Source organism: Osmerus eperlanus, chromosome 12 (assembly GCF_963692335.1).
Source record: "Osmerus eperlanus chromosome 12, fOsmEpe2.1, whole genome shotgun sequence".
NCBI classification, from domain to species: domain Eukaryota; kingdom Metazoa; phylum Chordata; class Actinopteri; order Osmeriformes; family Osmeridae; genus Osmerus; species Osmerus eperlanus.
In genome coordinates, this window is record NC_085029.1 from 9,786,092 (window position 1) to 9,811,195 (window position 25,104).

A 25,104-nucleotide genomic window follows, 5' to 3' on the forward strand; every position below is an offset into this window, starting at 1 on the left:
TGCATGAGTGATTGCACTTGGTTATTGAAACAATACAGGCAAATCTTTGGACGACTCAATTTAAAGAGACAGTTTCTTCAAAATGAAGACGTTTAATCCTACAACTCTAGAGGGCGTACTTTGTTCATAAATTTGATGAGGAAAAAGCTGCCTTCAGATCAAATTAAAGCATTGTATTTATAACATGATTATCACACGTTATTGCCATTTTCTACTGTATAGATTTTAATAAGAAATTGAGCATTTTATTGCAGTGCTCATTCAATTAGTACAGAATATTACCATTTAGAACATGAGAAATGATTATCACCACATTAGGTGTGAAAGAGAAAAGCTTTTTATTGGGTGAACCCTAAGCAAGACCATCTATCCCAGTCACACGGAATTTGTACATTTTAAACATTGCATAATATACCAGAAGTTAAAGTTGACATGACGTTGTGATATAACAACATAAGTCGTAGTTGTTATTCCTCTGGCTGAGCAAGAAACAATTTACTTTAGATTTTTATTAAGTGTGATCATCTTCAATCATGCATAAAACAGTGGTTTGCAATGAGCGGACATCAGCCAACTCATCAAACATAGACTGGGCACCTGCAGATATTACAGACTGAATGCATGAACCACAACTCTTTTTCTATCTATTGTTTTTTTTTAATCAATTGCCAAAAGTGGTAAACAGTCCAGAGTAAAGATAGTGCAGCTGCTCTGTGCCACTTGTGGGATCTGAGAACAAACTAAAAAAACTAAACCGATAAGAAATAAATCTCACTGCAACATACAGTACTTGGGATGAGACATAAGATATTTGAGATTTCCCTCTTCAGCGCCAGTTGACATTTCAATGAGCAACAAAGCCATCACAGTAAGGACAGTATGATTGTCTTTAGCTAAAAACTGTTGAGTTGGTAGCAAACATCTTGAAAAAGTATACAAATTTTCAAAAAACATCAACATTAACAATCAATTTACATGCGCTTAAAGTTATCTGGAATGGGGAGTGCCGTTGCCGAAGTCAAACATGTCAGTCACAACTAATTGCCTATATACCAAGGTAGGGAGTGCAAGATGCAGCATAACTGGAAAGCTTCAGAATACTGTAGCAAATGTAAACATAGCTTAGCTCCGAAAAAAAAAAAAAAAAAAAACTTAACACCCACTATAAGTTTATTGAATCTCTAGGTTGATCATATAGTTTGCATTTAAAAAGCCCTTGTGTGTGTTTATCAAAAACATGCGCTTATCTGTTAGTTTCACTCAATGTGATATAAAAAGGGTGTGTGTAAGCACAGAGGGGTGTCTGTACTTGTGTGACAAAGGAGGCTCGTGTCCACATCTGTGTAATGTCCAGTGTGCCGGCCACCCGAACAGTGTACATATCCCTGACACAGTTTGATGTGTAAGCTACACATACGATGTTGCATTTGATCATTAGGAAAAGGCAACACTATCAATAATTATTTGTAAATACAATTTCAATGAATCGATAAACCTCAGTCATGAAACTATTCTCCACAAAGAAATGTGTCCTGAAATGCAGTGTTTACACACACAAAAAATTACTGAAGGCTTAAAAACAAATTGTGCCCAGTGTTATCCTCACTGTTGTGCTTGGAATGCAGTGTATTAAATCACACAATTCAATATGCTTCAAAACAATGTATCAGCCTACAAGAAAAAAAAGATAACAGTCAACTTTTTTAGCCAAGGTATATTTTTGTCATTGGATATCAAAAAAAAATTCCAGGCATCTTCTCAAGAGATAGATATTTAGCAGAACTATTTGACTTATCTTGACTAATCTCAGTCAGTTACTATACAAACAATGCAAAACTAGCCAACATCATCAACATTTTCTAGCTTTGTAAGATCCAGTCCAACTTCCATAAGAGAAGTTGTGAACTATACAGTGTACAAAACGTGCAGTTTAAGAGTTAAATAATGTACTTTTAGAATACGTACAAAAACAAGGATATAAACTGATATTCCTTCACCATTATAAAAAAAAAAAAAAAATGCAGATTCAAACTTGCCCCGAAAATGTCTCTCCTAATAAAGGCTTTATTAAACATACATTTCCCTCCAAAATACAGAGGGTAAACCTGTTAAGGAAGCATATTTGTCAGTCAAAGCAAAAACAACACTGTCTCTTAGTAGGGCTATGGGTTTGTCCTGACCATCTCATCTATTTAAGAACTCTGAAAACTCTGGGAGGTGCTAGACTTTTCTATGGTCAGGAGAAACTACTGCATGGTCCTGCATATATGAGCTTGATTTCTCAGTGTGCTAAATACATGCAAAATTCCCTTCTTGTTTCTTGTTTAATCGATGACTGTGTACAATATTAGAAGTGTCGACTTTATAAATATAGACCATCACGATCCCTTAAAAGACCCTTGAGTTAGAAGATTAAAGAAAAAAACTCAATTGAAGCCCCTGAGTGAATCATTGGCCTTGCATGGCTATGGCCATATTTTGTAGCATGAAACAATTTACAGTTCATCATTTTCAGTTGGGCAAAAATCAGGCACAAATAGTTGATAAACAGACTTATTTACATTTTGAAATAATAATTAAAAGAAAAAACAGGAAAACACAAACAAATGTAGGATCCCCTCAATAAGCATCTCCATGTGGAGAATTATTCCTCCTCTTCCATGATATGTTTGCATCTTTATCCCTGGAGCTTCTAATACTGGTTCTTCACATCCGAGAGCCCCTCTCCTGAAGAATCTACAAAGTCAGGTACAAATAAACAATATGTAAAAACAAACATATGAATCCACTTTTGTCAGTTTATAAAACTCCAAATTCTACTTCTCAACATTCAAGTGGGAAAATATGAACTGTTTGCCGTAAACAGGGCAAGCCTACTAAAACTGAAAACGATACATCGAGCCTGACCGTTTATCCGATTAGACACTTACCGTCCACGCACGCACGCACGCACGCAGGCACGCACACACTCAACGAAATAAAAGGAACATTCAAGGATGGGGGCTCTAGTTCCACTAGGCCAGGGAGAGTCAAAGCGAGGTCAGACTACCAATTTGCTTTGACTAACGAGTCACTATTTCCATAAAGGTCATGTATGAGGGAACCATCAGCATGTAGTCACTGGAGGTGGCTTGAAGCAGCACTGGATCTGATGAAGCAGCGGCCCGGCTCAGACGCAGGGCAGCCTGGACTAAGCAGAGCAGAGCGCGGGCGGGAGGGAGGGAGAGAGACTGTAGAGGACGGGGTAGAGAGGGGGGGGGGAGACTGTAGGGGACGGGGTGGAGGGGAGGAGGGATGGCAGAGGGCCGACAGACAGGCCGTGTGCTCCTCACCGCTGAGTCACGAGTGCTCAACGATGACTCAGTAATCAGAGTCATTCATTTCATAATCGGCGTCCTCGTCCTCCTCGTTCTGCACCACGTGCAGCATGCAGACAGCAGAGGAGGGAACACAACACAGGCACGGCTTACACACACGCACACACACGATCGGGAGTCAGAGTGTTGTGAAATGTTCTGGGGTTTGAAGGTTGGGTTAGAGGGGGGGGGGAGGGGAAATGTTTCCGAATGTTTACCCCCTCTCTGACATTTTTCCAAAGCAGAAGGTGACTCCCTGACTGGGAATCTACATCCCGCTGTTGCTGCGATTGGCTGAACTTGATTGACACAGTGCTCCTAGTACTAAAACTCTGCATTCGTTTCCAACCACAGTAAACAATATCATGAGACATCCCCTCTGTAGGCCTAGATGAAAATGCACTTTAATACCCAGCTCAATTTCCTTTCTTTGTGCGTGTAGCGTGTGTATCTTATGTAGTGTGTAGCTCATGCAGTGTGTGTAGCTCATGCAGTGTGTGCATGTTTTGTGTGCGTGTGTGTGTGTGTAACAAGCCCACACAGGGACCTGCAGATGGGAGTATTAATTTGTGGAGATGAGGCCGCTGCTCTGGTCCCAAAGCCCTGGGAGAGAACGCCATTCTCCTCTAATGCTCCCATAATCCCCAAACACACTCTCCACGTCCCAACAGCCTGGATTAGGTTAGGTGAAGGGGGGGTTGTTTAGGTTACAGGCTAAGATGTCATAAATCTTTAAGCTGGATTGAGACTATTCGATCCCATGGATGGTCTTGGACTGATTTTAGATAGCAAATATGGAATCTTTAGTTTTTGTGTTAATGTTTAAAAAGAAAATGTTCCTAAATTACTATAAATACATCATAGACTAACTGAAATGTCTCTCACGTGAGGTAAGGTATTCAAGGCCATCTGAAACAGCCCTCTGTGTGAAGCCCAGCCATCAATCTACCGTGGCAGTCTCCACCAGGGCTCATGTTAATGTAGATATCCAGCACAAGCCACCATTCACATAAACCGTTCATGAATTCCTGGAAGGCTATACTGCTGATATCAACACCTTCTCACACACGCGCACACCCACACACACACACACCAGCTGGCTCACCTTGGCTTTCTCGCTGGGCTCGCTGTTGGTGCCGTACGATTGGTTGTGCAGCTCCTTGGAGACCACGCACAGGAACTCGGCCTGGTCTTCGTTCCCGTAGTTGTAAGAGGAGCCGATGCTGACGAGCTACAGGACACAGAGAGAGACGGGAAAACACGGGGGGTGAGCCTCACGCAGGCTGAACCAGGACAGACATGAAGTGAGCCTCACGCAGGCTGAACCAAGACAGACATGAGGTGAGCCTCACGCAGGCTGAACCAGGACAGACATGAGGTGAGCCTCACGCAGGCTGAACCAGGACAAACATGAGGTGAGCCTCACGCAGGCTGAACCAGGACAGACATGAGGTGAGCCTCACGCAGGCTGAATGAGGACAGAGACGAGGTGAGCCGGAGTATAGACACAAGCAGGACTTGGGCAGGAACAAAGGGTGAATGGGAAAGTAGCGGTAGTTGGAAAGTCCTCTGGAGAGAGAAGACTTTGCAGCACGGAAAGCTGGCACACCGAGACATGAGAGAGAGATATGCAAACAAGGTAGTATATGAAGGAGAGAGAGAGAGAGAGAGAGAGAGAGAGAGAGAGAGAGAGAGAGAGAGAGAGAGAGAGAGAGAGAGAGAGAGAGAGAGAGAGAGAGAGAGAGAGAGAGAGAGAGAGAGAGAGAGAGAGAGAGAGAGGCATAGAGAGACATCAAGAGGCAGAGACACGTGAAGAGAGAGAGAGGCTCGAGATAACAAATAACCAAACAGTGTTGTACTTGTGAGGTGATAAGAGACTGTAAATGAGAGGTCAATGGTTTCAAGCATGGGGGTTAGTTACAGACCAGGCACATTACCATATAGGCCCACTGCTATAATAACAACACAAGCCAGCATGCAGGCCAGGGCAGCAATCAGAGGACAGGAACACCATGCAAACAGACACACGGCGATTGACATTTAGACTTGACAAGAGCATTAGACTGTGTCAGACAAACAAAGCCGAGTTCTCGGAGTAGAAGGCCTCTTAACCGCACTGTTCCCCGTGTGTTCTGAGTCTGCGTGTGGAGCTAAGTACCCAGCTGTGCATGTCGGAGCATGCCACACGACTCATTAGCCTCTTCTGACGAGCCTTGTTGTTGCCAAGAGCTCCCTCCCTCCCTCTCACACGCACACACACACACACACGAGGCAGGAGTTTTTGGCCCAGTCGTCGGCTCCATCCTCAACGTGTTGTTACACTGTCCTGCACTCAGACGCCTGGCGCACCAAACCCACGTAGAGATGACACACCCACCCCTCGGACCGCCACGCTCAGCGCCAAGCCGCCTTTGGTCGAGCCCAAACTGGTCAACAAACATCTCTAGCTCACTTGACTTCGATTTGTTAGTAATTGGCTAACCGTTGTTAGCGACAAGCTAACCAAACACTCTTCTAAGGACTTCCTTGATAGAAATGGCTGTGGGCGGGGCCAGGAAGACCCAGGTGGCCAGGGAAGTGCTCTCCCCATATGACTGTCGGCGCACCGCTGCCCTCCAAGCCCCTGGTGAGGAAGACTTTCAAGGGGTTTCCTATCTGACCCCTGTAAAGCGCTTAGAGAGATTCCAGTTCTGAGGGAGATCCACAAATCCCTGATCCCTCTGGGAGTTGGGAGGTGGGGGACGGGGGGGATGAGGGGGCCAGGAAGGATTCAGAGCTCTCACACACACACACACACACACACACACACACACACACACACATTTGTGCACACGCAAACACACGCACCATAATAGCTTTACCAAGCATCCCCGAGCCGAAATCAGCAAGGAATCTCTTAAAAGGGGTTAAGTGCTGGATGCTGTTTTGTTTTTTAGTGTTTTTTTTTTTTACTCGGGACAACGCACTTTTGTTTTGCATGACGGATCCAGGGATTTCAATTTAGAGAAACCACGTAAATAAGTAACAGTACGAAAGTCAACGAAACGTTTGGTGCAAAGAAGTGATGCGGACACACAAAAAACATTACTCGGAGATTCATCAAACTATAAGATGCACGTGTTGACTTCTCTTTGCCCCATAGGTGAGCAAACAACATAAAATAGTATAAAAAAAAAAATATAAATATGAAAGTAAAACCCAAGACGGCCAACACCTGTGTTTACGGGGGGTGGGGGAGGGGTACAAGGGGACCATGCAGTGACCAGCCCATGGACAGAAAGTTGTGGGACACACCTCTCCGCTGTTGTTTGGCAAAGTAGTAGTAGTAGTGGAAGTGGTAGTGGTAGGCAGCTCCCCCTTCACCTCCCTTGACACAATCAGCAGAAACTCTGACTGGTGGGCCCGCCCGTAACCTATACTGACAAGCTGCAACAACCAATCAGAGCACAGAGGGATGCCCGCATTTACAAGGGGGAGGCATTTGAAGTTGCATTGAGAAAAAAAAACTTTTCCCCCTAATATGGAATCGATTCTCTGGGCAATGTGGGAGTTGCAGGGGCCGGGGAGGGGGAGGTCCACAGAGGGAACCTGTGCTCGGTGAGGCTGAGCGGACGTCTTTACCTGCTCGAACTTCCACCCGTCGGACATGGTGGACACCATCTGTGTGAGCTCCTCCTCCTGACACTGCAGCACGCGGTACACATGCTTCACCGGGGCCTGCGGGGAGGGACGCTCAGGTGAGGGGACACTTCAGAGCACTCTCGGTGACAATTGCACTCACAAACGCACACACACATCTCCACATCTCCACACACACAGCTAAGTGTCCACTATCGCCCGGCATCCATCTCCCTTCCCTGCTGCGGAGCAGTGAATCATGGGATAGCGCCGGCACGGAGACGGCTAACGGCCCAGGCGGGGCTCACAGAGGAAGGGCTGTTGGCCTAATGGATCGTCAAGGAGAGAAACTCTTTCCAAAACGTACACCTACCTGAGATGGGTATTTTATTTATTTTTAGAGCCTTTTTCATGCTTTATTGGACAGCTTTTAAGTTTGACAGGAAAGGCACATGCGGTAAGCCTTTATCATTGTCCGGTGAGCTACAGGGGAAGCCCTACCTGGGATGTCTTGCAGTCACGTTCCCTGATCTTGTCCTTGAGGAGCTTTATCAGAGATGTGATATTGTAGAATTCAGCTTCCTCTAAAACACCTTGGAACAAAAAAAAAATGAAAAAGAAAGAACATTTTACTTTTAATGTGTTTTCCCCCCCACAGGAATATTCCTGAGGGGACTGTACAAGGTTGAGTTCCAGGACTGCATTCCCGTTCCCAGTTCTGTGGCGAGTCCTACCTTCCTCTGCCAGCTCTCTGTTCAGCACCAGCTTGCCATGCCGCAGGTAGTTCAGCACAGGGCCAAAATATGCAGGGTCTCGGTCTATCAGATAGGCACCAGTTTCATCCTGGAGATGGAGAGGGAAAGACAAAGGCAGAGCGAGAGAGAGAGACAAAGAGAAAGAGAGAAGAGGGAAATTCTAATATGTCAAAACTTCAAATTCAGGCCTAGTGGTGTGGCTTCTTTGCACGCACGCAACCACACACGTAAGCCATGGCCTTCCGCTCGTCATTCCTGTATGTCCCCTTTTGCACTGGGGGGTTTGTTCATCATGGCAGCAGGACCACTGGGCATTCCCCTACTTCTGTGATTAGAACACCTGGGTCTCTTGGGGAGGGGCAGGTTAAAACAATTAGAGCAGAACAGAAAGAGATTTGGAACAGGAGGCTGAATCCACAGAGGGGACCCGAGTCAGAGGAAAATACCACGGCCATCCTGCCGTGGCAAACCAGGAAGAGCACAGACCGGTGCGTCACTGGCGTGTTTTCTTTCACTAAAAGCAAACGATAATAGAGGCTGTGGGTCAGGTGTAAGTTATTAAGTCGAGATGGTCTAAACAAATCCTACAAAAACACACTTAAACTTACAACTGAAACAACAGTGACCAAGCAGGTTTTCCTGCAGCGGTTTAGATCACACTAGAAGCAGCCAAAACCTTGTGTAGGGAGGGGATAAATGCAAACTTTGTGCAAATCCACTTAAGGCAGCAGGATGTGTACGTTTGCATACTTGAAAATCTGGCTTTGGGATAGACACCCAGTCACCTTAGGCCCGTGCACTGACTGCAGCTGTGCCAACATCATTTACACAAGAACACAAGCTTCATTTTCCTACTTTTCAGGCCACGGCCACAGTCAAATCCAAACAACCCCCCTCCCCGCGGTGGCATAGAAGCCCACATTTACAGCTCCCTCGACCCGTCAGAGCTGGAGAGATGGGCTGTCGTCAAACTTGGAGAAACCCATTAGTCTTTCCAATAATGAAAAAATGTCCCAGAGCATTCTCTGTGGTAATGAATCTGAACCCTCTCTTACGCTGTCTGACCTCTTTTCCATAGTAAAAATACCCCACAGGACCCCATGGATTTCAGCTCTATTCTGGTCCCAATGTCAGCTCCTCACACCTCAACAGACATGAACATTTAACCACAGGTAGAGGTTGAGGACAGGCCAAGCTGGTCACCCATCTACAGATGTCACACCAACACCACTAACAGCCACAGCCCAAAGCTCTTTCCATGAAGAGACATCAACACACAGACGGATCTGCAGCATCACCAAACCCACAGAAGCAGGGCTAAGCCCCAAAACTGAACGCTTGGCCTTGTCAGCACCAGTGGTCAACACAGGGCCTTCGATAAGAGAAAATCCCAATCAAACGGGTACAGACAGTCTCCTGAATCCGGACTCAATCAGGCCAAGTTGTCTCTCATCTGATGTCAAAGTCTCTCATCTGCTTCTGCTATTGGCATCAATTTGAGGCGACATCCATGAACTTTTGAGTCAGGGCACCATCCCGCCTCCTCCTTCGGGCTCTCCCCCCTGTTCATTAGCTGTCGGAGCTGGTCCCCAGGGTGAGCAGGCTCCTGTGGGTGAGCCCTCACTCGGGTGACCCCATTCTGAGAGAGTGGTGATTAGAAGGGCAGTGGCTCGTGATTGATGTGAACCAACAAACAAAGGACACAGTGTTTTAATGAAAAACAAGAGCCACTCTCCAGGGGGCCCAGGGTGGGGGAGTGCGGAGAGACAAACAGGGAGGAGGAGAGCGAGCTGGGGAATACGGAAAGGACCGTGGGGACATGGAGAGAGAGGACCGAAGAGTGAAGGGGGGTTGTTTTTGTTCAAAGGGACCGTACGACTGACCAGAGATGCCCACGCAGGATCCTCAGAAGACGCTGACTAGTAAGCCGGCGTGCATAATTCAGCACCTTTGCTATTGTGGGATGTAAGTTAACACTCCTCTCATCAAACCGTCTTTGAGAGACTTGTTTATACAGACGGGGCTGAGGGGGAAACGGGATGCACCGAGCAGAGGAGACGCAGATTATCTCCTCTGAGTCGTGGTGTTTTTTTTAATTATTTTTTTTACTTACGCCTACCAAATCACATGCTCGTCAATTGTTCTGACCAGTGACTGTGCAACCAAAGTATCACCAGGAGGGATTCACAGTTCTCACTTAACTGTGGACACAGAGGAAGGAAAGTGGCCAACAGGCTAAAAATGAGAAGGGGAAGTCTGTGGAGGCGAGCCATAGGCTCAGGGATGGCCAATGGAACAAGCCAAGCTTTTTTGTGTCATACTTTTTATGAGTAGTTTTTTGTTTTCATTTGTATATCGTATGTTTTGTGCTGGCAATGTTTGAAATATTTCTTATTGCGCCAATAAAGCATTCATATGAACTGAGAGGGAAGCCTCATCACTGAGGACAACTTGAGCAGTAGCCTATGGCCCAGACTAATCTTTCTGACCCAACGCACAATACATATCCTCTGACAGGAAATACCACTGAGACCCACCCTTCAAGCACATGCATGTCTGATGTCCTGCACTGTGGCTGCCTCAACTCCTTCAGTTTTCAACTTCTAGACTTTGGAAGCTCAAAGTTGAAACGTTTAAAAAGTCCTTTTTACAATCTTGGAATGTTGGTCAAATTCCACGATAGGGGGACCAGGAAATTGGAACATCAGCAGTCACTGGTCAGTAGCTTAGAATCTATTGCACACAATTGCCGATAAGAGATTTGAAAGATGCAGACCTTTGCGTAGTCACATGATGGGGGATCTCGGCATGGTGGATGTCCGTTGGCTGTAGAGCCACAAATTTACATATTTATAACTCATTTTAATAATAATGGACAAGCAAAACCTTCTTTATGGAAGGCCTCATACAGTGCAGGTCCATAATAATCCACATATTAGCCTACATACCAAACACTGTGGGACACAAGTCTCTTATTTGAAAATACTGCAGGGAGTCATTTGAAACTAAGTCTGACCTTTCCTCTGGGGGACTTCTTTCTTCTGCCTTCACAACATGGCACCCATCTTCCATCCCGGCGCCCCAGACGATGCTTTTAGCTGAACAATTTATGATGGATGAATGTTTCAGGTTCTAAATGAGAAGCTCCTTTTAGAAGACCCTAAAAGCTTTCCCCCGTCATGAGAGCCTGTTAAGAGTTCTCTGGCTGCGGCTTGGAGAGAGCGGGAAATCACCGCTGTCCGGAGCACTCGCTCCTCTCTGCACTGCCGCATCAACCAAGGAGCACAAACCAACCACAGTGCAACGTTTTAAGTGACACTCATCTGTTGTTATCTGGGAGAACCTGGGTCTAGCTTTAGCCAGCTAGTGTATGGGGGAGTCTAACCATCACTGAGGCTCTGCACAGGGGCCACTTTGGGAGGACGACAGCAATGATGCCACCCTGGGCTGGTCACTAGGTCTGCGATCCCGGACGCCCCCGGTGTTTGTGCTGATGGGAGGCTACGTGAGGGCGGTATTGACGGCGCGAGGAGCTGATGTCACCGTCAAATATTGACACCGCCTCCCGCTGTGAGCTCAGGCATGAGATAACGTTTGAGGCCAGCATTAAATGCGGCCTTTGCTTCTCCTCACACGCGCAACAAAGAGGACCTTCCAGGAGGGCAACACGTAGGCGAATGTGAAAAGAATAAGATGTGAACCGAACAAGAATTTTATGAGTGGAATTCTTGAAATATTAATGCAGCTCTCAGAGCTAGAGAGCTGTGTTTCCTCCTGAGTGTTCCTGTGCTGGGCTTAGATGAGTGGCCTGCCATCACACACCGACCGCGACAGGCATCACAAACTTGTTAGGGGGTGCTCAAGTCATCAGTTAGTACAGCCATTAGCAACTTCCTGTTTTGTTTGGAAGGTACCTTGCTACGTAGTAAGTATATACTATTCTTCACCCCCAACATACCATTATCTGCTTCTAGAACTCTGATGTCAGTGACCCAGGCTTCTGTTAAACATGGCTCATCACTAAGACAGTCTATGTTGTAATTCTCTCTCCAAACATTGACGTGACAGTACACTGAGTACAGTTCCTAGAATTCACCCTTGGGACGCAGAAACATTGGTGATATCTAAATCCGTCAGCAGTTGTGACCGACCGTACTTCCACTCTACTCTTCACGTTCCATCTTGGCCCAACGTGTAACACAGACTCACTTCAACAGCATAAATAATCCAGGCCCCCTCCTGAAGCTCGTCAGCCTAGGAGACTGAGACACTCGTTTCATTGGCTGGGAAACACAACACTGCCCTTGCCGAGAAAGGAAAAAAATACTGTTTTTTTTTTTACGTTAGCCTATCAATCGGAGCTTCCAGCTCATGCAGGGTTGCGTGAGGTGACTGAAGAAAAACAAGCTTCTCATTCATGTGCGAGATGCTTGTGTCTGAACATCATAAAGGCTGACTATAGGTCTAGCAGGGCGTAGCTACAGTTAGGTCCATAAGTATTTGGACATTGACACAATTTTCATCATTTTGGCTCTGTATACCACCACAATGGATTTGAAATGAAACAATCAAAATGTGCTTTAAGTGCAGACTTTCAGCTTTAATTTCAGGGTATTTACATCCAAATCAGGTGAACGGTGTAGGAATTACAACACATTTTATATGTGCCCCCCCCCCCTTTTTAACCCTCGTGCTGCCTTCGGGTCACATGACCCAAAGGTTCATAACGAACCATCGTTGTGTTTACCCGATTTTACCCAATACAAAAACAAATTAAAATAATTTTCTTTTAACCTTTGCAATGTGGGGGGTCTGAGACAGCCCAACGGTTAAAAGAATATGCTTCACTTTGTCTTTGTATGCGGTAAATCTGTCGCAATACGAAGGTGGGTCACAATGACTGATGGGTCAGAATGACCCGAAGATAACACAAGGGTTAAGGGACCAAAACTAATTGGACAAACTAACATAATCATAAATCTAATTGTCACTTTTAATACTTGGTTGCAAATCCTTTGCAGTCAATGACAGCCTGAAGTCTGGAACCCATAGACATCACCAGACGCTGGGTTTCGTCCCTGGTGATGCTCTGCCAGGCCTCTACTGCAACTGTCTTCAGTTCCTGCTTGTTCTTGGGGCATTTTCCCTTCAGTTTTGTCTTTAGCAAGTGAAATGCATGCTCAATTGGATTTAGGTCAGGTGATTGACTTGGCCATTGCAGAACATTCCACTTCTTTGCCTTAAAAAACTCTTTGGTTGCTTTCGCAGTATGCTTCGGGTCATTGTCCATCTGCACTGTGAAGCGCCGTCCTATGAGTTCTGAAGCATTTGGCTGAATCTGAGCAGATAATATTGCCCGAAACACTTCAGAATTCATCCTACTGCTTTTGTCAGCAGTCACATCATCGATAAATACAAGGGAACCAGTTCCATTGGCAGCCATACATGCCCACGCCATAACACTACCTCCACCATGCTTCACTGATGAGGTGGCATGCTTTGGATCATGAGCAGTTCTTTCCCTTCTCCATACTCTTCTCTTCCCATCATTCAGGTACAAGTTGATCTTGGTCTCATCTGTCCATAGGATGTTGTTTCAGAACTGTACAGGGTCTTTTAGATGTTTTTTGGCAAACTCTAATCTGGTCTTCCTGTTTTTGAGACTCACCAATGGTTTACATCTTGTGGTGAACCCTCTGTATTTACTCTGGTGAAGTCTTCTCTTAATTGTTGACTTTGACACAGATACGCCTACCTCCTGGAGAGTGTTCTTGATCTGGCCAACTGTTGTGAAGGGATTTTTCTTCACCAGGGAAAGAATTCTTCTGTCATCCACCACAGTTGTTTTCCGTGGTCTTCCGGGTCTTTTGGCGTTGCTGAGCTCACCAGTGCGTTCTTTCTTTTTAAGAATGTACCAAACAGTTGATTTGGCCACACCTAATGTTTTTGCTATCTCTCTGATAGGTTTGTTTTGATTTTTCAGCCTAACGATGCCTTGCTTCACTGATGGTGACAGCTCTTTGGACTTCATATTGAGAGTTGACAGCAACAGATTCCAAACACAAATACCATACTTGAAATGAACTCTAGACCTTTTATCTGCTCCTTGTCAATGAAATAACGAACTCCCATGAGGGAATAACATACACCTGGCCATGGAACAGCTGAGCAGCCAATTGTCCAATTATTTTTGGTCCCTTAAAAAGGGGGGGGGGCACATATAAAATGTATTGTAATTCCTACACCGTTCACCTGATTTGGATGTAAATACCCTGAAATTAAAGCTGAAAGTCTGCACTTAAAGCACAATGAAACATTGTTTCATTTCAAATCCATTGTGGTGGTATACAGAGCCAAAATGATGAAAATTGTGTCAATGTCCAAATATTTATGGACCTAACTGTATATAGGGAGCTGCCATTAGTCAAATGTGCCGGCAGGCAGACATACATACCATAAGCCTGGCAGCCCAATCTGCACTTAGGGGATTTGGATAGGCTTGGGCTGCTCCATTTATGATCAGCTGTTCACATTTGGATAAATCACCCAAAAAGCCACTGATTACTCAGAGATTATGTGATTTGGATGTTAATATTAAAGGCATCTGAAACAAGAGAATGTGACGGAGTGATTAAGATTAAATGTGGTAGTAGATAAGTGCAACGGACCGTAATGAAATAGGAAGATGGTGGAGAACAACACAAACTCACTCTCTCAGCACACACACACAGTGCTGCTTTGGTGAAGACAAGGACATTAATCGCCCACTGCTCATGGCAGATGGACCAACAGAGCCTTTCAGTGGCATCATCCGTTGGCTTCACGTTTACAGTGCCTCACCCCACTTGGTAAAGGCTGGAGCAGTCATCCCACACGGATGAGGGCATCCACACAAGCAGCTCTATGTAGACCAGACACTGAGCCAGAGGGGAAAGGGAACAGGGGGTGGTCATTGTTTGTTAGAGAGGGAGAAATAAAGAGAAAGAGAGAGTGAGTGAGTCAAGTGACACAGCACAATAGTGGGCCTGCCCTGTGGATGGGACATTTGCATGGGGAGTCCAGACTTGTACGGTCTATCTATCTTGTTCAGGTTGTCTGTGCTGTTCTGCCTGTATTCTCGTACAGGACAAACTGCCTTTTCGTTCTTTGAACAACTCTGTTAGTTGAATAATCCAGTTGATTATTTTATGTTATCAAGCCCCCAAGTCCCCAACAGTCATATCAACTAACATATCACAGCTGGTACCAGTGATGAGATAAAAAAAATACCTGGCTGAATAGAATTGTTTACTAAAAACAACTTCATAGTTTAGTTTGAGAGGGAGCAGGTAGCTGAGCATGCAAGCTAGGCAGTGCCTTTTTTGCAAGCTTTCTTTCTGTCTGCAACTAGCCACACACTAAGACAGCACAGTCAGCAACACCATCATCATCATTGTGGCAGACTGTGCTTGTCCTCAACCTAGCCTGTGTTGTAGTCAGATAGCTAGCTAGTAGCTAACGTCATGCCTTTTGATGGCTGTTGGAATTTGGGATTAATTTACGTTGTTTCGCTAACTGCTGGAAACAAAATATGTTGCTACTGTAACAGGTCTCTCAAATAAACTATTAACAATGACATTTCAAAGAGATGCAAAGTTGTATTAACAAAAATGTACGTATATTGATTCTAGAAATTAAACCATTCACAAAAGCAGAGTTTGGAAGATAGCAGGCTAGCTCCGCTACTAGCTAGCTAACATTACCTTATCGGAGTCGAGCTCGGGGTCAGCCTGGCTCAGTCGGTACAGAAATGATTTCGGATCACGGCACAGTGTCTGTCGTGTTGTCAAGAAATACGTTCCCCCAACGTTTAAGCGGATCCATTTCGAAGCCCCGATACTGGCCGTCTTGTCTACGGTATAATGAGGCAGACACCTCCGGTAAACGGCGCCGCTAATATCGGAGCTGTTTTCTGCCATCCCCTCTTCTCCGCCCTCTGGTACGACTGCCGTGACAAAAGCCCTCTACAGTAGACTACACTTCATGCAAGGCGACTGAACCACTCCTCTTCCTCCACCTACTACGGGTAGGTGTTGCTGGTCATACCGTTTTAACGAAGATTACTGATATCTCAGCCACATAAATCTTAAATCTCCAACTAATTTCTACCCTTGTTGACAATGGTAATTCAGGCATTTGTCTCTAAAACTAGATAGTACCTTATCTATATTGCTGTAGGTCCTAAATATAAATCGTCTAAAACCCGTATTATCCTCATTGAAAACGGAACTATATTTGTATTGCATTGTTCATAACCATTTTAAGTGTTCTTTTCATGGGAGGATGTAGCCTAATCATGTTAAGTATATTGGTTGAAAGAAGACAGGAGGCATGTCATTATTGTATGCCTAAATCCCTACATGCTTTAATTACTGCACTACCAAGCATTACGTGGAAAATTCATCATTCAACAACTACTGACCTAGCGCACAAATAATCAGAGAGAGAATGAACAGATTCATTAAATTATCAGAAATATGATTAAATCACTGAGCAAATAGAAAATGTATATGATATAGTAAGAAAAAAGCTGTAAAATATTATAGTTTACAATAATTATTCACATTCAAAGGCTTTACATCTCAATACATACACAACATGGCCCCTGAACATGACTTCAATCCAAATATGATTCATATATTAGAATTTAAATAACACAGAATGAACTAGAGGCTAAACAATAGCCATCAAATAACCTTATACAAGAATAAAAATACAAAAACTGTATCCTAATATCATTGCATTACTTGCTTCAGATTTCAATAATACATCATCTGTACATCACAGTTCTAGTCGGTTACAAACCAGGTAGAGTATTACATACACAATGTAACCGACTGCCGCGCCATCTTGATTTTAAAAATGTTCTAGCAAGAGAGGAGGAAACTCTTTATCTGTAGCGTTTCCTCAACTTTAGAGCGGATACAGCAATTTCATCTGTTATTTGGATCACAGAAGATACCCTTTTGCTGACATCCATCTACATTCAGCCCAAGCCTGAGGTCAAGAGGCTGCTATCCAATCGCTCCAGTCACACACTGCACACTGACTCGGCTGGAGGAAGAGTCCTTCGAGAGGACCGCAAGATAATGTCAGAATTTAAAGTATTATTATATCTTTCTTTAATAAAATAAAGGGAAAAAAAGAGCAAAATTCTAATCCATCGCACAATTTATAGTGGGCCAGGTGTCATGTAGACAAACCATAGGGACACTAAAAGAACCTTGAGAAGCCGACCAGGAAACTGCCAACTTGCCTTGGGAATACAGCTTTACTGTGATTGCTTCCAAGAAGTGATAGTATGCATGTATCTCTGTGTTGAATCTTTCCTGTTCAACGTGGGGTGGTCAGCATTCGATTTAGTCTTTTTTCCCCGAAAGAACAAACTTAAGATGAACCAATTATCCCACCCAAAAAAAAAAAAAAAGTATTCAAACCACAAATAGCCAGTGAATGGTACAGAACAGCCAAATAATTCAATAATATCAGCCATGGTTGCCAATGCAGTCAAAATAACCACCTTAACTTTAATAAACTAAATCTCCAGTGCCCCGGAAGAGAAGCAGACAAGCCTGAGCTACCAACTGGCTGTGCAGAAAATCTAAGCGAGTCTTATGATTAAAACAAAAAGAGTACAAGCTAGTGGCATGTTCACCCACCCCCTATGAAACAGGTCTATTATTGACTAACTTCCTCTCTCACTGTCTAACCAAAGCCCAAACTGAACTGTGCAGCAACCAATTCAACTCTGACATTACAGGGGCCAGCACTCGGTTCTGAAACAGTAAATGACCCAAACAGGGCAATATATCAGCAAGAACCAAGAGCCTAGAGAACAAAAATAAAATATACTATGTGAACCATGGGAATCTGACAAAAATAGACTTTATTTGGGTTCGTGTCTAGTTGAGGTAAGATAACGAACCGGGCTGTGTTCGGCTTGGAACTATGGAGTATATAAATGGCGTTAGGGTCTGAGGAAACATTAAGCATACAATTTTGTATTAGGATATGGTTTAAGGTATGATACTGAGGGTTAGGCTCTGGTTCATGCTTGATGCTGGATTGTGTTATGGTGTCGCTGAAGCAGGAGCCCAGTCCTTGCACTGAGAGATGGTCCTAAATGGTACCTATGCCGGTGGAATTCTACAGACAAGCCTGTCCTCTCTTTCCCCTGCAGAATGTACAAGAAGCCAATGTGCATGGTAGCAGTCATCATCCACACATGGAAAAAATGCAATAGAAGACTCACAGAGAGCACAAAGAACAAGCAAAGCAACCCTGAATCCCATGGTGTCTTTTTTCCTATTGGTTCTGCTCATTTCAGAGAAGGAAAATAAACAAGGTCTAGATGCCATAGATGCCAGCGTCTCTAAAAGAGTTTGTTTACATTGCGGTGATGAAGGGCACTAAAAGAGGGTGTTACTCTGCTCCGTGATTGGCCTCAGAGCTAGGAGGAAGGAGTGGTCACAGGAGGAACTGCTCTCCTATAGGCCAGGATTTTGGTGCTTGTGATAGATCTTTCTCCACACTTCCTGGATTTTCTTACACCACTTGTCAGCGTTTCCACTGGGGTCCATCAGATAGTATGTTCGATTGGGCTGCAAGGAAATTAAAGAGGCCATTAAAAAATTGTCCGACTCACAGTGCAGTAACTATAGACAGATACCAATAACCCACTACTCTCGTCACATTTACCGTGTGAACAAAGAAGGTCTTGAAGTTCTTGGCCTCGGGGCGCAGCTCTGGGGACCAGGGGATCTCCCCCTTCAGGACCTTGTTGACAGGGTCCACGTAGTACAGGTGTGGCCCCTCAGTGAGCAGCAGCTGCCTCCGCCGAGCAAACAGGCCCTGGAAAGTGTTGTAACATAACATGACCACCAGAGGGGGCTAGTGTATGTGTGACATTCCCCACCAGAAGGGGAATTCCCCTTCACTGTTGGCTGAGATCCATTTTCATGAAACTGAAATATTTCTTAGACAACACCACATGACACTGAACCCACTGACACCACACCTGACCAAATCCACTACACTAGCTGGAGGACAGAGTTGGACTTAAGGAGACCTGAGGAACAGGTTAAGACAAACATTTAAAAGGGAAGTTTTAGCAAGACAGATCCACTTACCTTACGCTTATCCACCGGACCCATTTTAAGGATCAAATTATTCTCCACAAACTGATGCCTGTGTGAATGAGAAACCCCCCAAAACACATTTGAAAATCTTAATTCAATAGACATAAAAATGCATTTCCTTTCAAATATGACACTTTCTACCAGTTTCCTTTCAAATACTTTTTCTGTTGCATTACATGATACATCAGGGCCTGTCCACACTCAGACAGACAGACGAGGAGGGGGCGGGCCTTGGGAAGGGGCATCATTACCAGGTGTTTCCACTGGTTTGTTTCTCCAGCAGCAGCTGCTTCTCCACCTCCGAGAACTGCAGATCCAGCTCAAAGGAGTTGTTGTCCAGGTCGTGGATGTACTGCTCGATGTTGCTGCTGGACCTCTGTGGGGGAATGGACTCGGGTGTGGAGAGGGAGTGGGTGGAGCTGGATGGGGCCACCTGCATGCTGCTGAACTGGCTCAGGAGGTCATCGTACTAGAGGGGGGGGGGGGGGGGGGGGTAATTAAGAAGACCATGGAGACTTATGTTATGAGAGTCCTACATCAGGTGATACGAAAAAAATTCAGCCGGTTGGTACAGTGTTTGGGTGTTGCCATTTCACTTGCTCAGCCCACGTTAACTGAATAACAAAACGTCATGAAAATCTGATCCAACCGTCTTTCTTAGGCCTCAAGGTGCATCATTATCATCATCAGTCAACCTGGGTGTCCTTACATTTCCATAGCAGTCCTCGTCATCCTCTGACATGGCCGGCAGGTAGGGCGTCAGCTTTGGGGGGGTCTGCAAGTGGATATTCCCCCAGGAGATGGTCTCGAAGAAGGGGTGTCCCCTCAAAGGGTCGTACCCTCCACTCTCCTCACAACCAATCCGCTTGGAGGGGTCCAGCGACTACGTGGAAGTTCACAGCGTAATGTTAACTGAGGTTCTACCTGTCTGAAGAGTCCATGTTTGCTTTGCACATACCGTAGCTGTAAATACAAACAGTACCTGCTGTTAGTGGTGTTAATGATGGCTGTGAAGATGAAAACATAACCTACCAAAAGCTGTTTGACAAGATCCTTGGCTTTGGGGAAGAACTTCTCAGGGAATTCATATTCCAGCTTTATTATCTTCTGGAATATTAGGTACTCGTTTCTGGTACGGAAAATACACATCATGTGGAGAATATTTTGAGAGGATGAAAAAAGTTGACAATGTGAGAGGGTGTCTATAAAAGATCTGTAGAGCAGAGACGACCACCATAATACCAGAATTGCTCTTGAACTTATCAACTAGGAGGTTAAATATGCTGGTTTTGTGAAGGTACAAGCAGGCATCCTACTGTCCTTACCCAGCTCTGAATGGTGGTAACCCAGCCACCAGCTGATAGATTATGCATCCTAGGGCCCATAGGTCAGAGCTAAAAAAAACAAAATAAAAAGAACCACCACCAGGTCATTTTTGGTCATCTTGTCCAGAAACCCAATTCCCACAATGCATGCAAAATCTAACGTATTATAGGCCTAACACTCGAAACGGACTTTACATCAGCTGTCTAAAGGGTTGGTGTCGAGTGGTAGGCCTCCCTCACCTTTTGCAGGCTGACTTCTCCGTCAGCAGCTCAGGAGACACATACTGGGCAGTTCCTACAAATGAGTTTGCTCTTGCTGTGGGACGATAGAAGAATTGATCGTGTTGAGTATGTGACATGAGGCAGGTTACAAACAAGCAGAGCACAAGACAAGAGGAGTTGTGATGCGTGAGGAAAGCAGTTCCCTCGGATAGAGTAAAGGATGAGGCACACACAAGCTGGGTCTTCGACAGAAACAACGTGGACAGAATTATCAATGTACCTTGGTTGCTATCCGAGGACAGCTGCTTTGCCGTTCCAAAATCTGTTATCTGGATGTGCATCTCTTCGCTCAGTAAAATATTCTCAGGTTTCAGGTCTCTAAAAGCGGAAAAATGTGAGGTGAGGTGGATGTTTCCCATGACAAGACAAAACTGGTATGTTTGTTGTAAAATGTTTGTATCGCAACTGATTTACAACTGAATTGATTGTATATTATACATATTCATATCTGCAACTTTCTTACCTGTGTATAATCCCCTTATCATGCAAATATTCTAGTGCGCTAACTATTTCAGCCGAGTAGAATCTAGTACAGGTCTCATCAAAAGAGCCGATTTTGCGAATGTATTTCAAAAGCTCCCCATTCTTAGCATAGCTGAGGCCAAAATCTGACAGAGGGTTGTTAAGGAAAATGTCACACTACAAAAAGCAAGAACAGTGTATACTCAAACAACAACAAAGAAAGATGAGATAATTCTGTTACTGATAGCTCTTTTTGAAGTACTTCAGTTGGTTGCAGTAATGATGAAGGTTTAACTACCATATCCAATGACACACTTTATTCATTTCATCAATTATACTGGACGCAGGCACTTAACCATTAGCCTCGACATGAGGCTTTCCTCATCTATATTTGTGTAAACATCGCAGCCTTGTTTTTCCATTCACACTGGATTGTCAAATTGGGGTTGAGTGGGTGGGGGGGGGCACAGGATGCATACTGTGTGTTGCAGTCATTCAGGCACCAGTCTGTGGCGCCCTGCTCTTGTTAATGAAAGGATACACAACTTTTCATCGTCCTGAAACGTAAAGTAGAGTTTCACGAAGAATGGATGATCTAGAATTGACATCACATCCCTTTCTCTTTTTACATACTGCGCCTTGTTCTCCTTCATAATATGCCGTTTCTCCAAAATCTTAACTGAAAGAGAACAATATATTGGTGTTAGTCAAGAGGGCTGAACTAAGTACAAAGTCAAAAGGACAGTCATATATACTAATGTTGTTAAATATTTATTCAGCCTTTTATTACACACCAAAGAACAACTACTTACTTGCATATTCTTTTGACGTTGACTGTTCTCTTGCCAAGACAACCTATGAAATGAAAGACAGTATAAACAAAAAGTTTAGAATCCTAAAATGCCTTGAACAGAGGCTAGCTTTTATTAAAACGTCTTAGCCCTTTGTAATCAATCAGGTTGAAAATAATTGAAGATGAGTACCTCAAGTATTTGACCACAAGAATGCAAGCATGTAACGACAACTATCTCAAGCTAATTCATAACCGAGATGGAATGCGACGCTACGTACGGTAGAGAAGGATCCCTCTCCCAGAATCTTGCCGAATTTGAAGTCATCGGGCCTCTTCTTACGGGCCTGCGGCGTCCGGAGCTCTGAGCCCTGGCTGGCAGGCTTGCTCGAGGCCCGAGCTTCAGAGGCAGATCCCTCCATGCTGGTACAGTGACTGCTACTTGCGCCTGGGATAGCAAGTGGCGAGCAGGAGTCGGGCTGATTTCTTACCATTGATGGATGTGGGCAGGAACAGATGACAACGCTGGATTGAATGGGCACAACATCATACTGCAAAAGGAAGAAAGACAGGGGCGTCCTTGATTGAAAAGTACAGCATTGACTAAGGATATTCCAGTAAAGCATAATAAAAAAAACTGTAGGCATTTGTGTAAGTCTAATTGAGAAAATGGGCATTTATTCACAAAAAAAGGCTGAATCCTTTCACACTTAAAAAGGGGAAAATTGTGAAGGTGAAGTGTGAAAACATTTAGCATATAAAACTATCTTCAAATGCGTTATTTTCAATTATGTTACCAGTGTGCAAAAGTAAATATAGTAGTCTACATGCTAAAAATGGAAATGACTAGTCTACATGCTATTCAAATGTTTTCAACCGCACTATAACAACAAGCACGAATGAGACGAAACGGTTCCATGATCGTTAACAGGCCAATCTAATGCACAAGGTGGTGAAATATATCATGGATGGCGTGAAGGACAACAAATAGTGAAAAACATTATCGTTTAGGGATTATAAGTAAACAAGGACAGAGTTAATATGGAATCATTGCCCAACAATGCTGTCCGTCATTCATCTATTCGAAGCATTATGTTGAAGGTGCTTTAAAATACACACAAGGTAATAGAGACTGATCTAAATCGTGGCTTTCACTGTGCTAGTACTGCTAGCTACAGTGGGCCCAGCCCTTTACCGGCCATGATGTAAAATACTATTTAGCTACAAGACTAGCTAGTTGCATACATCTTCCACGTGACAGTCACTGACGTAAAGTTTGATGAGATACGCAGCTCGGCTCACTCGACATAACATTGTTTACATAGCTAGGTGACCATCATGATAAACGTGCTGGCGTGTACCTTATAATGGTCAACTGTAAATACAGGTAGCTAGATGCCCCCAACGCTAGTAAATCGTTATAGCTAGGCTATAAATATAGCTCGCCATGTTAGCATTTGCCAACTGCAGCTAAGGGGACAATTTCAGAAAGGACGTTAATGTGAAGGTCGTTCCATGCAACCAATTTCAAAAATATATAGTCTACACTATAATTTCCTGCTTGTATTAATTAAATGACAACGGAAATTTAAGTATCTATGGAGCATGTTTCACATTATAAATGTTTAGCGCTAGGTGCTTGTCTATAGTTCGATGGCTTGCTAGTTAGCTAATGGTTAGGTAGCTAACGAGACAGACAAGCCTGGCTGGGCCACAACATGCACGAATCTATAATGATCACACTGTCAGTGTGTTCACTAAACCCACAAGTAAAATTAAGAGACTAAATATACAGAACTGGTGTGGCCAGTTAATTGTGTTGCCACTGTGCTACTGACCAATAGTTTGCTAGCCAAATGGTTTAAACAGCGGGCTAGCTCACTAGGCTGGTGATGAACCAACATGCTAGCGCCAGCTGTGCTCGAGTAACACACTAACGCTAGCTAGCTAAAGTGGGGCACAACTTTGATGGGACTGTTTCTACTGTGGTCAAAGAGGGCAGTGGCAGCAAGAAGTTGATAAGCCAATTAGCTAACCATCTATCCACCACCGACATGACAAACGAAACACGCACTGCTGCATAATATCACACCTTTTAGCCGACCAAGTAGACTTCCTAGCTAGCTAGCCAGCAGATTCCAACCACGCAAAGTTGTTGACGAAAAGCATCCAGCAATGTAGCTAGCTAGCTGGTAGCATGGGGGGTCTAGAACAGAATGAGTCTTTGGAACTTTTCGTTCAAATGTTAATGGACATCTGTTTTGCTTAATGTATGTATGTTAGCTAGAATTTAGATATTTGCCGATAACAGCGAGATTGGTTGACTTATTTGAAGAGCACAACGGACTTCTCAAATACTGCACAAAAATGTGTGACTGTTGAAAAAGCAAATTATGTACATGTTGAAACAGCTAAGGCCGCGAGACTCCAATACTCAATCTGCAACATATCGTTTTGAGTTTAAAGAAACTTTTAATTCTATTGGGATTAATAAATATGACAAAATATAGGAAGTGCAACAGGGCCTTTTCTATTAAACTGTTCTGAGATTAACACAAATCAATATATTCATGGAAAGATTTGTTAGCAAATTCAATGGATGTGCCTGGGTTGATCATGTATGACACTTAGCTAAAGCTACAACATAAACCCAGATACATGGAACTATTCCAGTAAATAGACTGAACCAGTTCAAGCGCATTGCCAGACTAAAGCGCGTAGGGGGGAATCATAACAATTGATTAAATGTTGCGGGTTAGTAAGCGTTATAAAAAAGCGCAAACTAATTTGTCAAAGACAGTTTGGCAGTAGTATAAAGAGAATAATGCACATAGCTAGTATTAGTCAGTCCAGCGAAGTATATTATAAGCTTGCGCTAGCAAGCTAGCATGCTATGCTACAACAGTAACGACGTTAGCAAGGTCCTCCTGATATTACCGCTGTTTGAAATGAAGGCCCAACGCATCGAAAATGTTGTCAAACTGCCGCCACACACAACATCTAAAGCAATGGCTTCGAGATGATATTCGGATGAAAGTTGCAATACTTACTAATTGACTTGTGGCTCTTGCCATGGAAGTTTTCCGCGAGTATTTATTTGGAATAAAATAATTACAGAACCTCCAGTAATGGCTGCCTCACCGCCTTCATTTTCCAGCTGTGACGTCGTTCCACAACAATGTTACCGCAAAGACAGGAGAGGATACTTCCCTGTATCCGCCCCCTCGCTTTTTTCTTCTTTTTTTTTACCAAACTTCATGAAAGGTCAGAATAATAACTACTTTGAAAGCTATAATGCAATTTTATTGTTAGCAATTACTGCCCTAACGCTAATAGTTT

At 44.1% G+C, this 25,104-nt stretch overlaps 2 protein-coding genes across 6 annotated transcripts; both read right to left on the reverse strand.

The window, feature by feature from the left end:
- Positions 1 to 321: 321 nt before the first annotated feature.
- kctd5b (potassium channel tetramerization domain containing 5b) lies at positions 322 to 15,802 on the reverse strand. Of its 5 annotated transcripts, XR_009931837.1 has the most exons (9): positions 15,472 to 15,802; positions 7,709 to 7,817; positions 7,476 to 7,567; positions 6,978 to 7,073; positions 6,651 to 6,782; positions 4,462 to 4,587; positions 3,333 to 3,411; positions 634 to 2,736; positions 322 to 597 (listed from the first exon to the last, which is right to left on the reverse strand). XR_009931837.1 is itself a non-coding variant. In XM_062474662.1 (8 exons), exons 1-7 carry the CDS (start codon positions 15,685 to 15,687, stop codon positions 3,361 to 3,363), a joined length of 822 nt encoding a protein of 273 aa, XP_062330646.1. In that variant the 5' UTR covers positions 15,688 to 15,802; the 3' UTR covers positions 322 to 2,736; positions 3,333 to 3,360. The 5 variants fall into 5 exon arrangements, 4 of the variants coding, with proteins under 4 accessions (XP_062330646.1, XP_062330647.1, XP_062330648.1 ...); XM_062474662.1 differs by having other exon boundaries at positions 322 to 2,736; XM_062474663.1 differs by lacking the exon at positions 3,333 to 3,411 and having other exon boundaries at positions 322 to 2,736; positions 15,472 to 15,800.
- Positions 15,803 to 16,102: 300 nt separating this feature from the next.
- On the reverse strand, positions 16,103 to 24,975 carry pdpk1b (3-phosphoinositide dependent protein kinase 1b). The gene is made up of 14 exons (XM_062474637.1): positions 24,816 to 24,975; positions 22,047 to 22,316; positions 21,788 to 21,830; positions 21,517 to 21,654; positions 20,977 to 21,121; positions 20,734 to 20,831; positions 20,472 to 20,547; positions 20,232 to 20,300; positions 19,939 to 20,035; positions 19,616 to 19,789; positions 19,158 to 19,375; positions 18,898 to 18,955; positions 18,467 to 18,619; positions 16,103 to 18,369 (listed from the first exon to the last, which is right to left on the reverse strand). The coding sequence occupies exons 1-14, from the start codon at positions 24,837 to 24,839 to the stop codon at positions 18,256 to 18,258; spliced, it is 1,677 nt and encodes a 558-aa protein (XP_062330621.1). The 5' UTR covers positions 24,840 to 24,975; the 3' UTR covers positions 16,103 to 18,255.
- Positions 24,976 to 25,104: the final 129 nt, after the last annotated feature.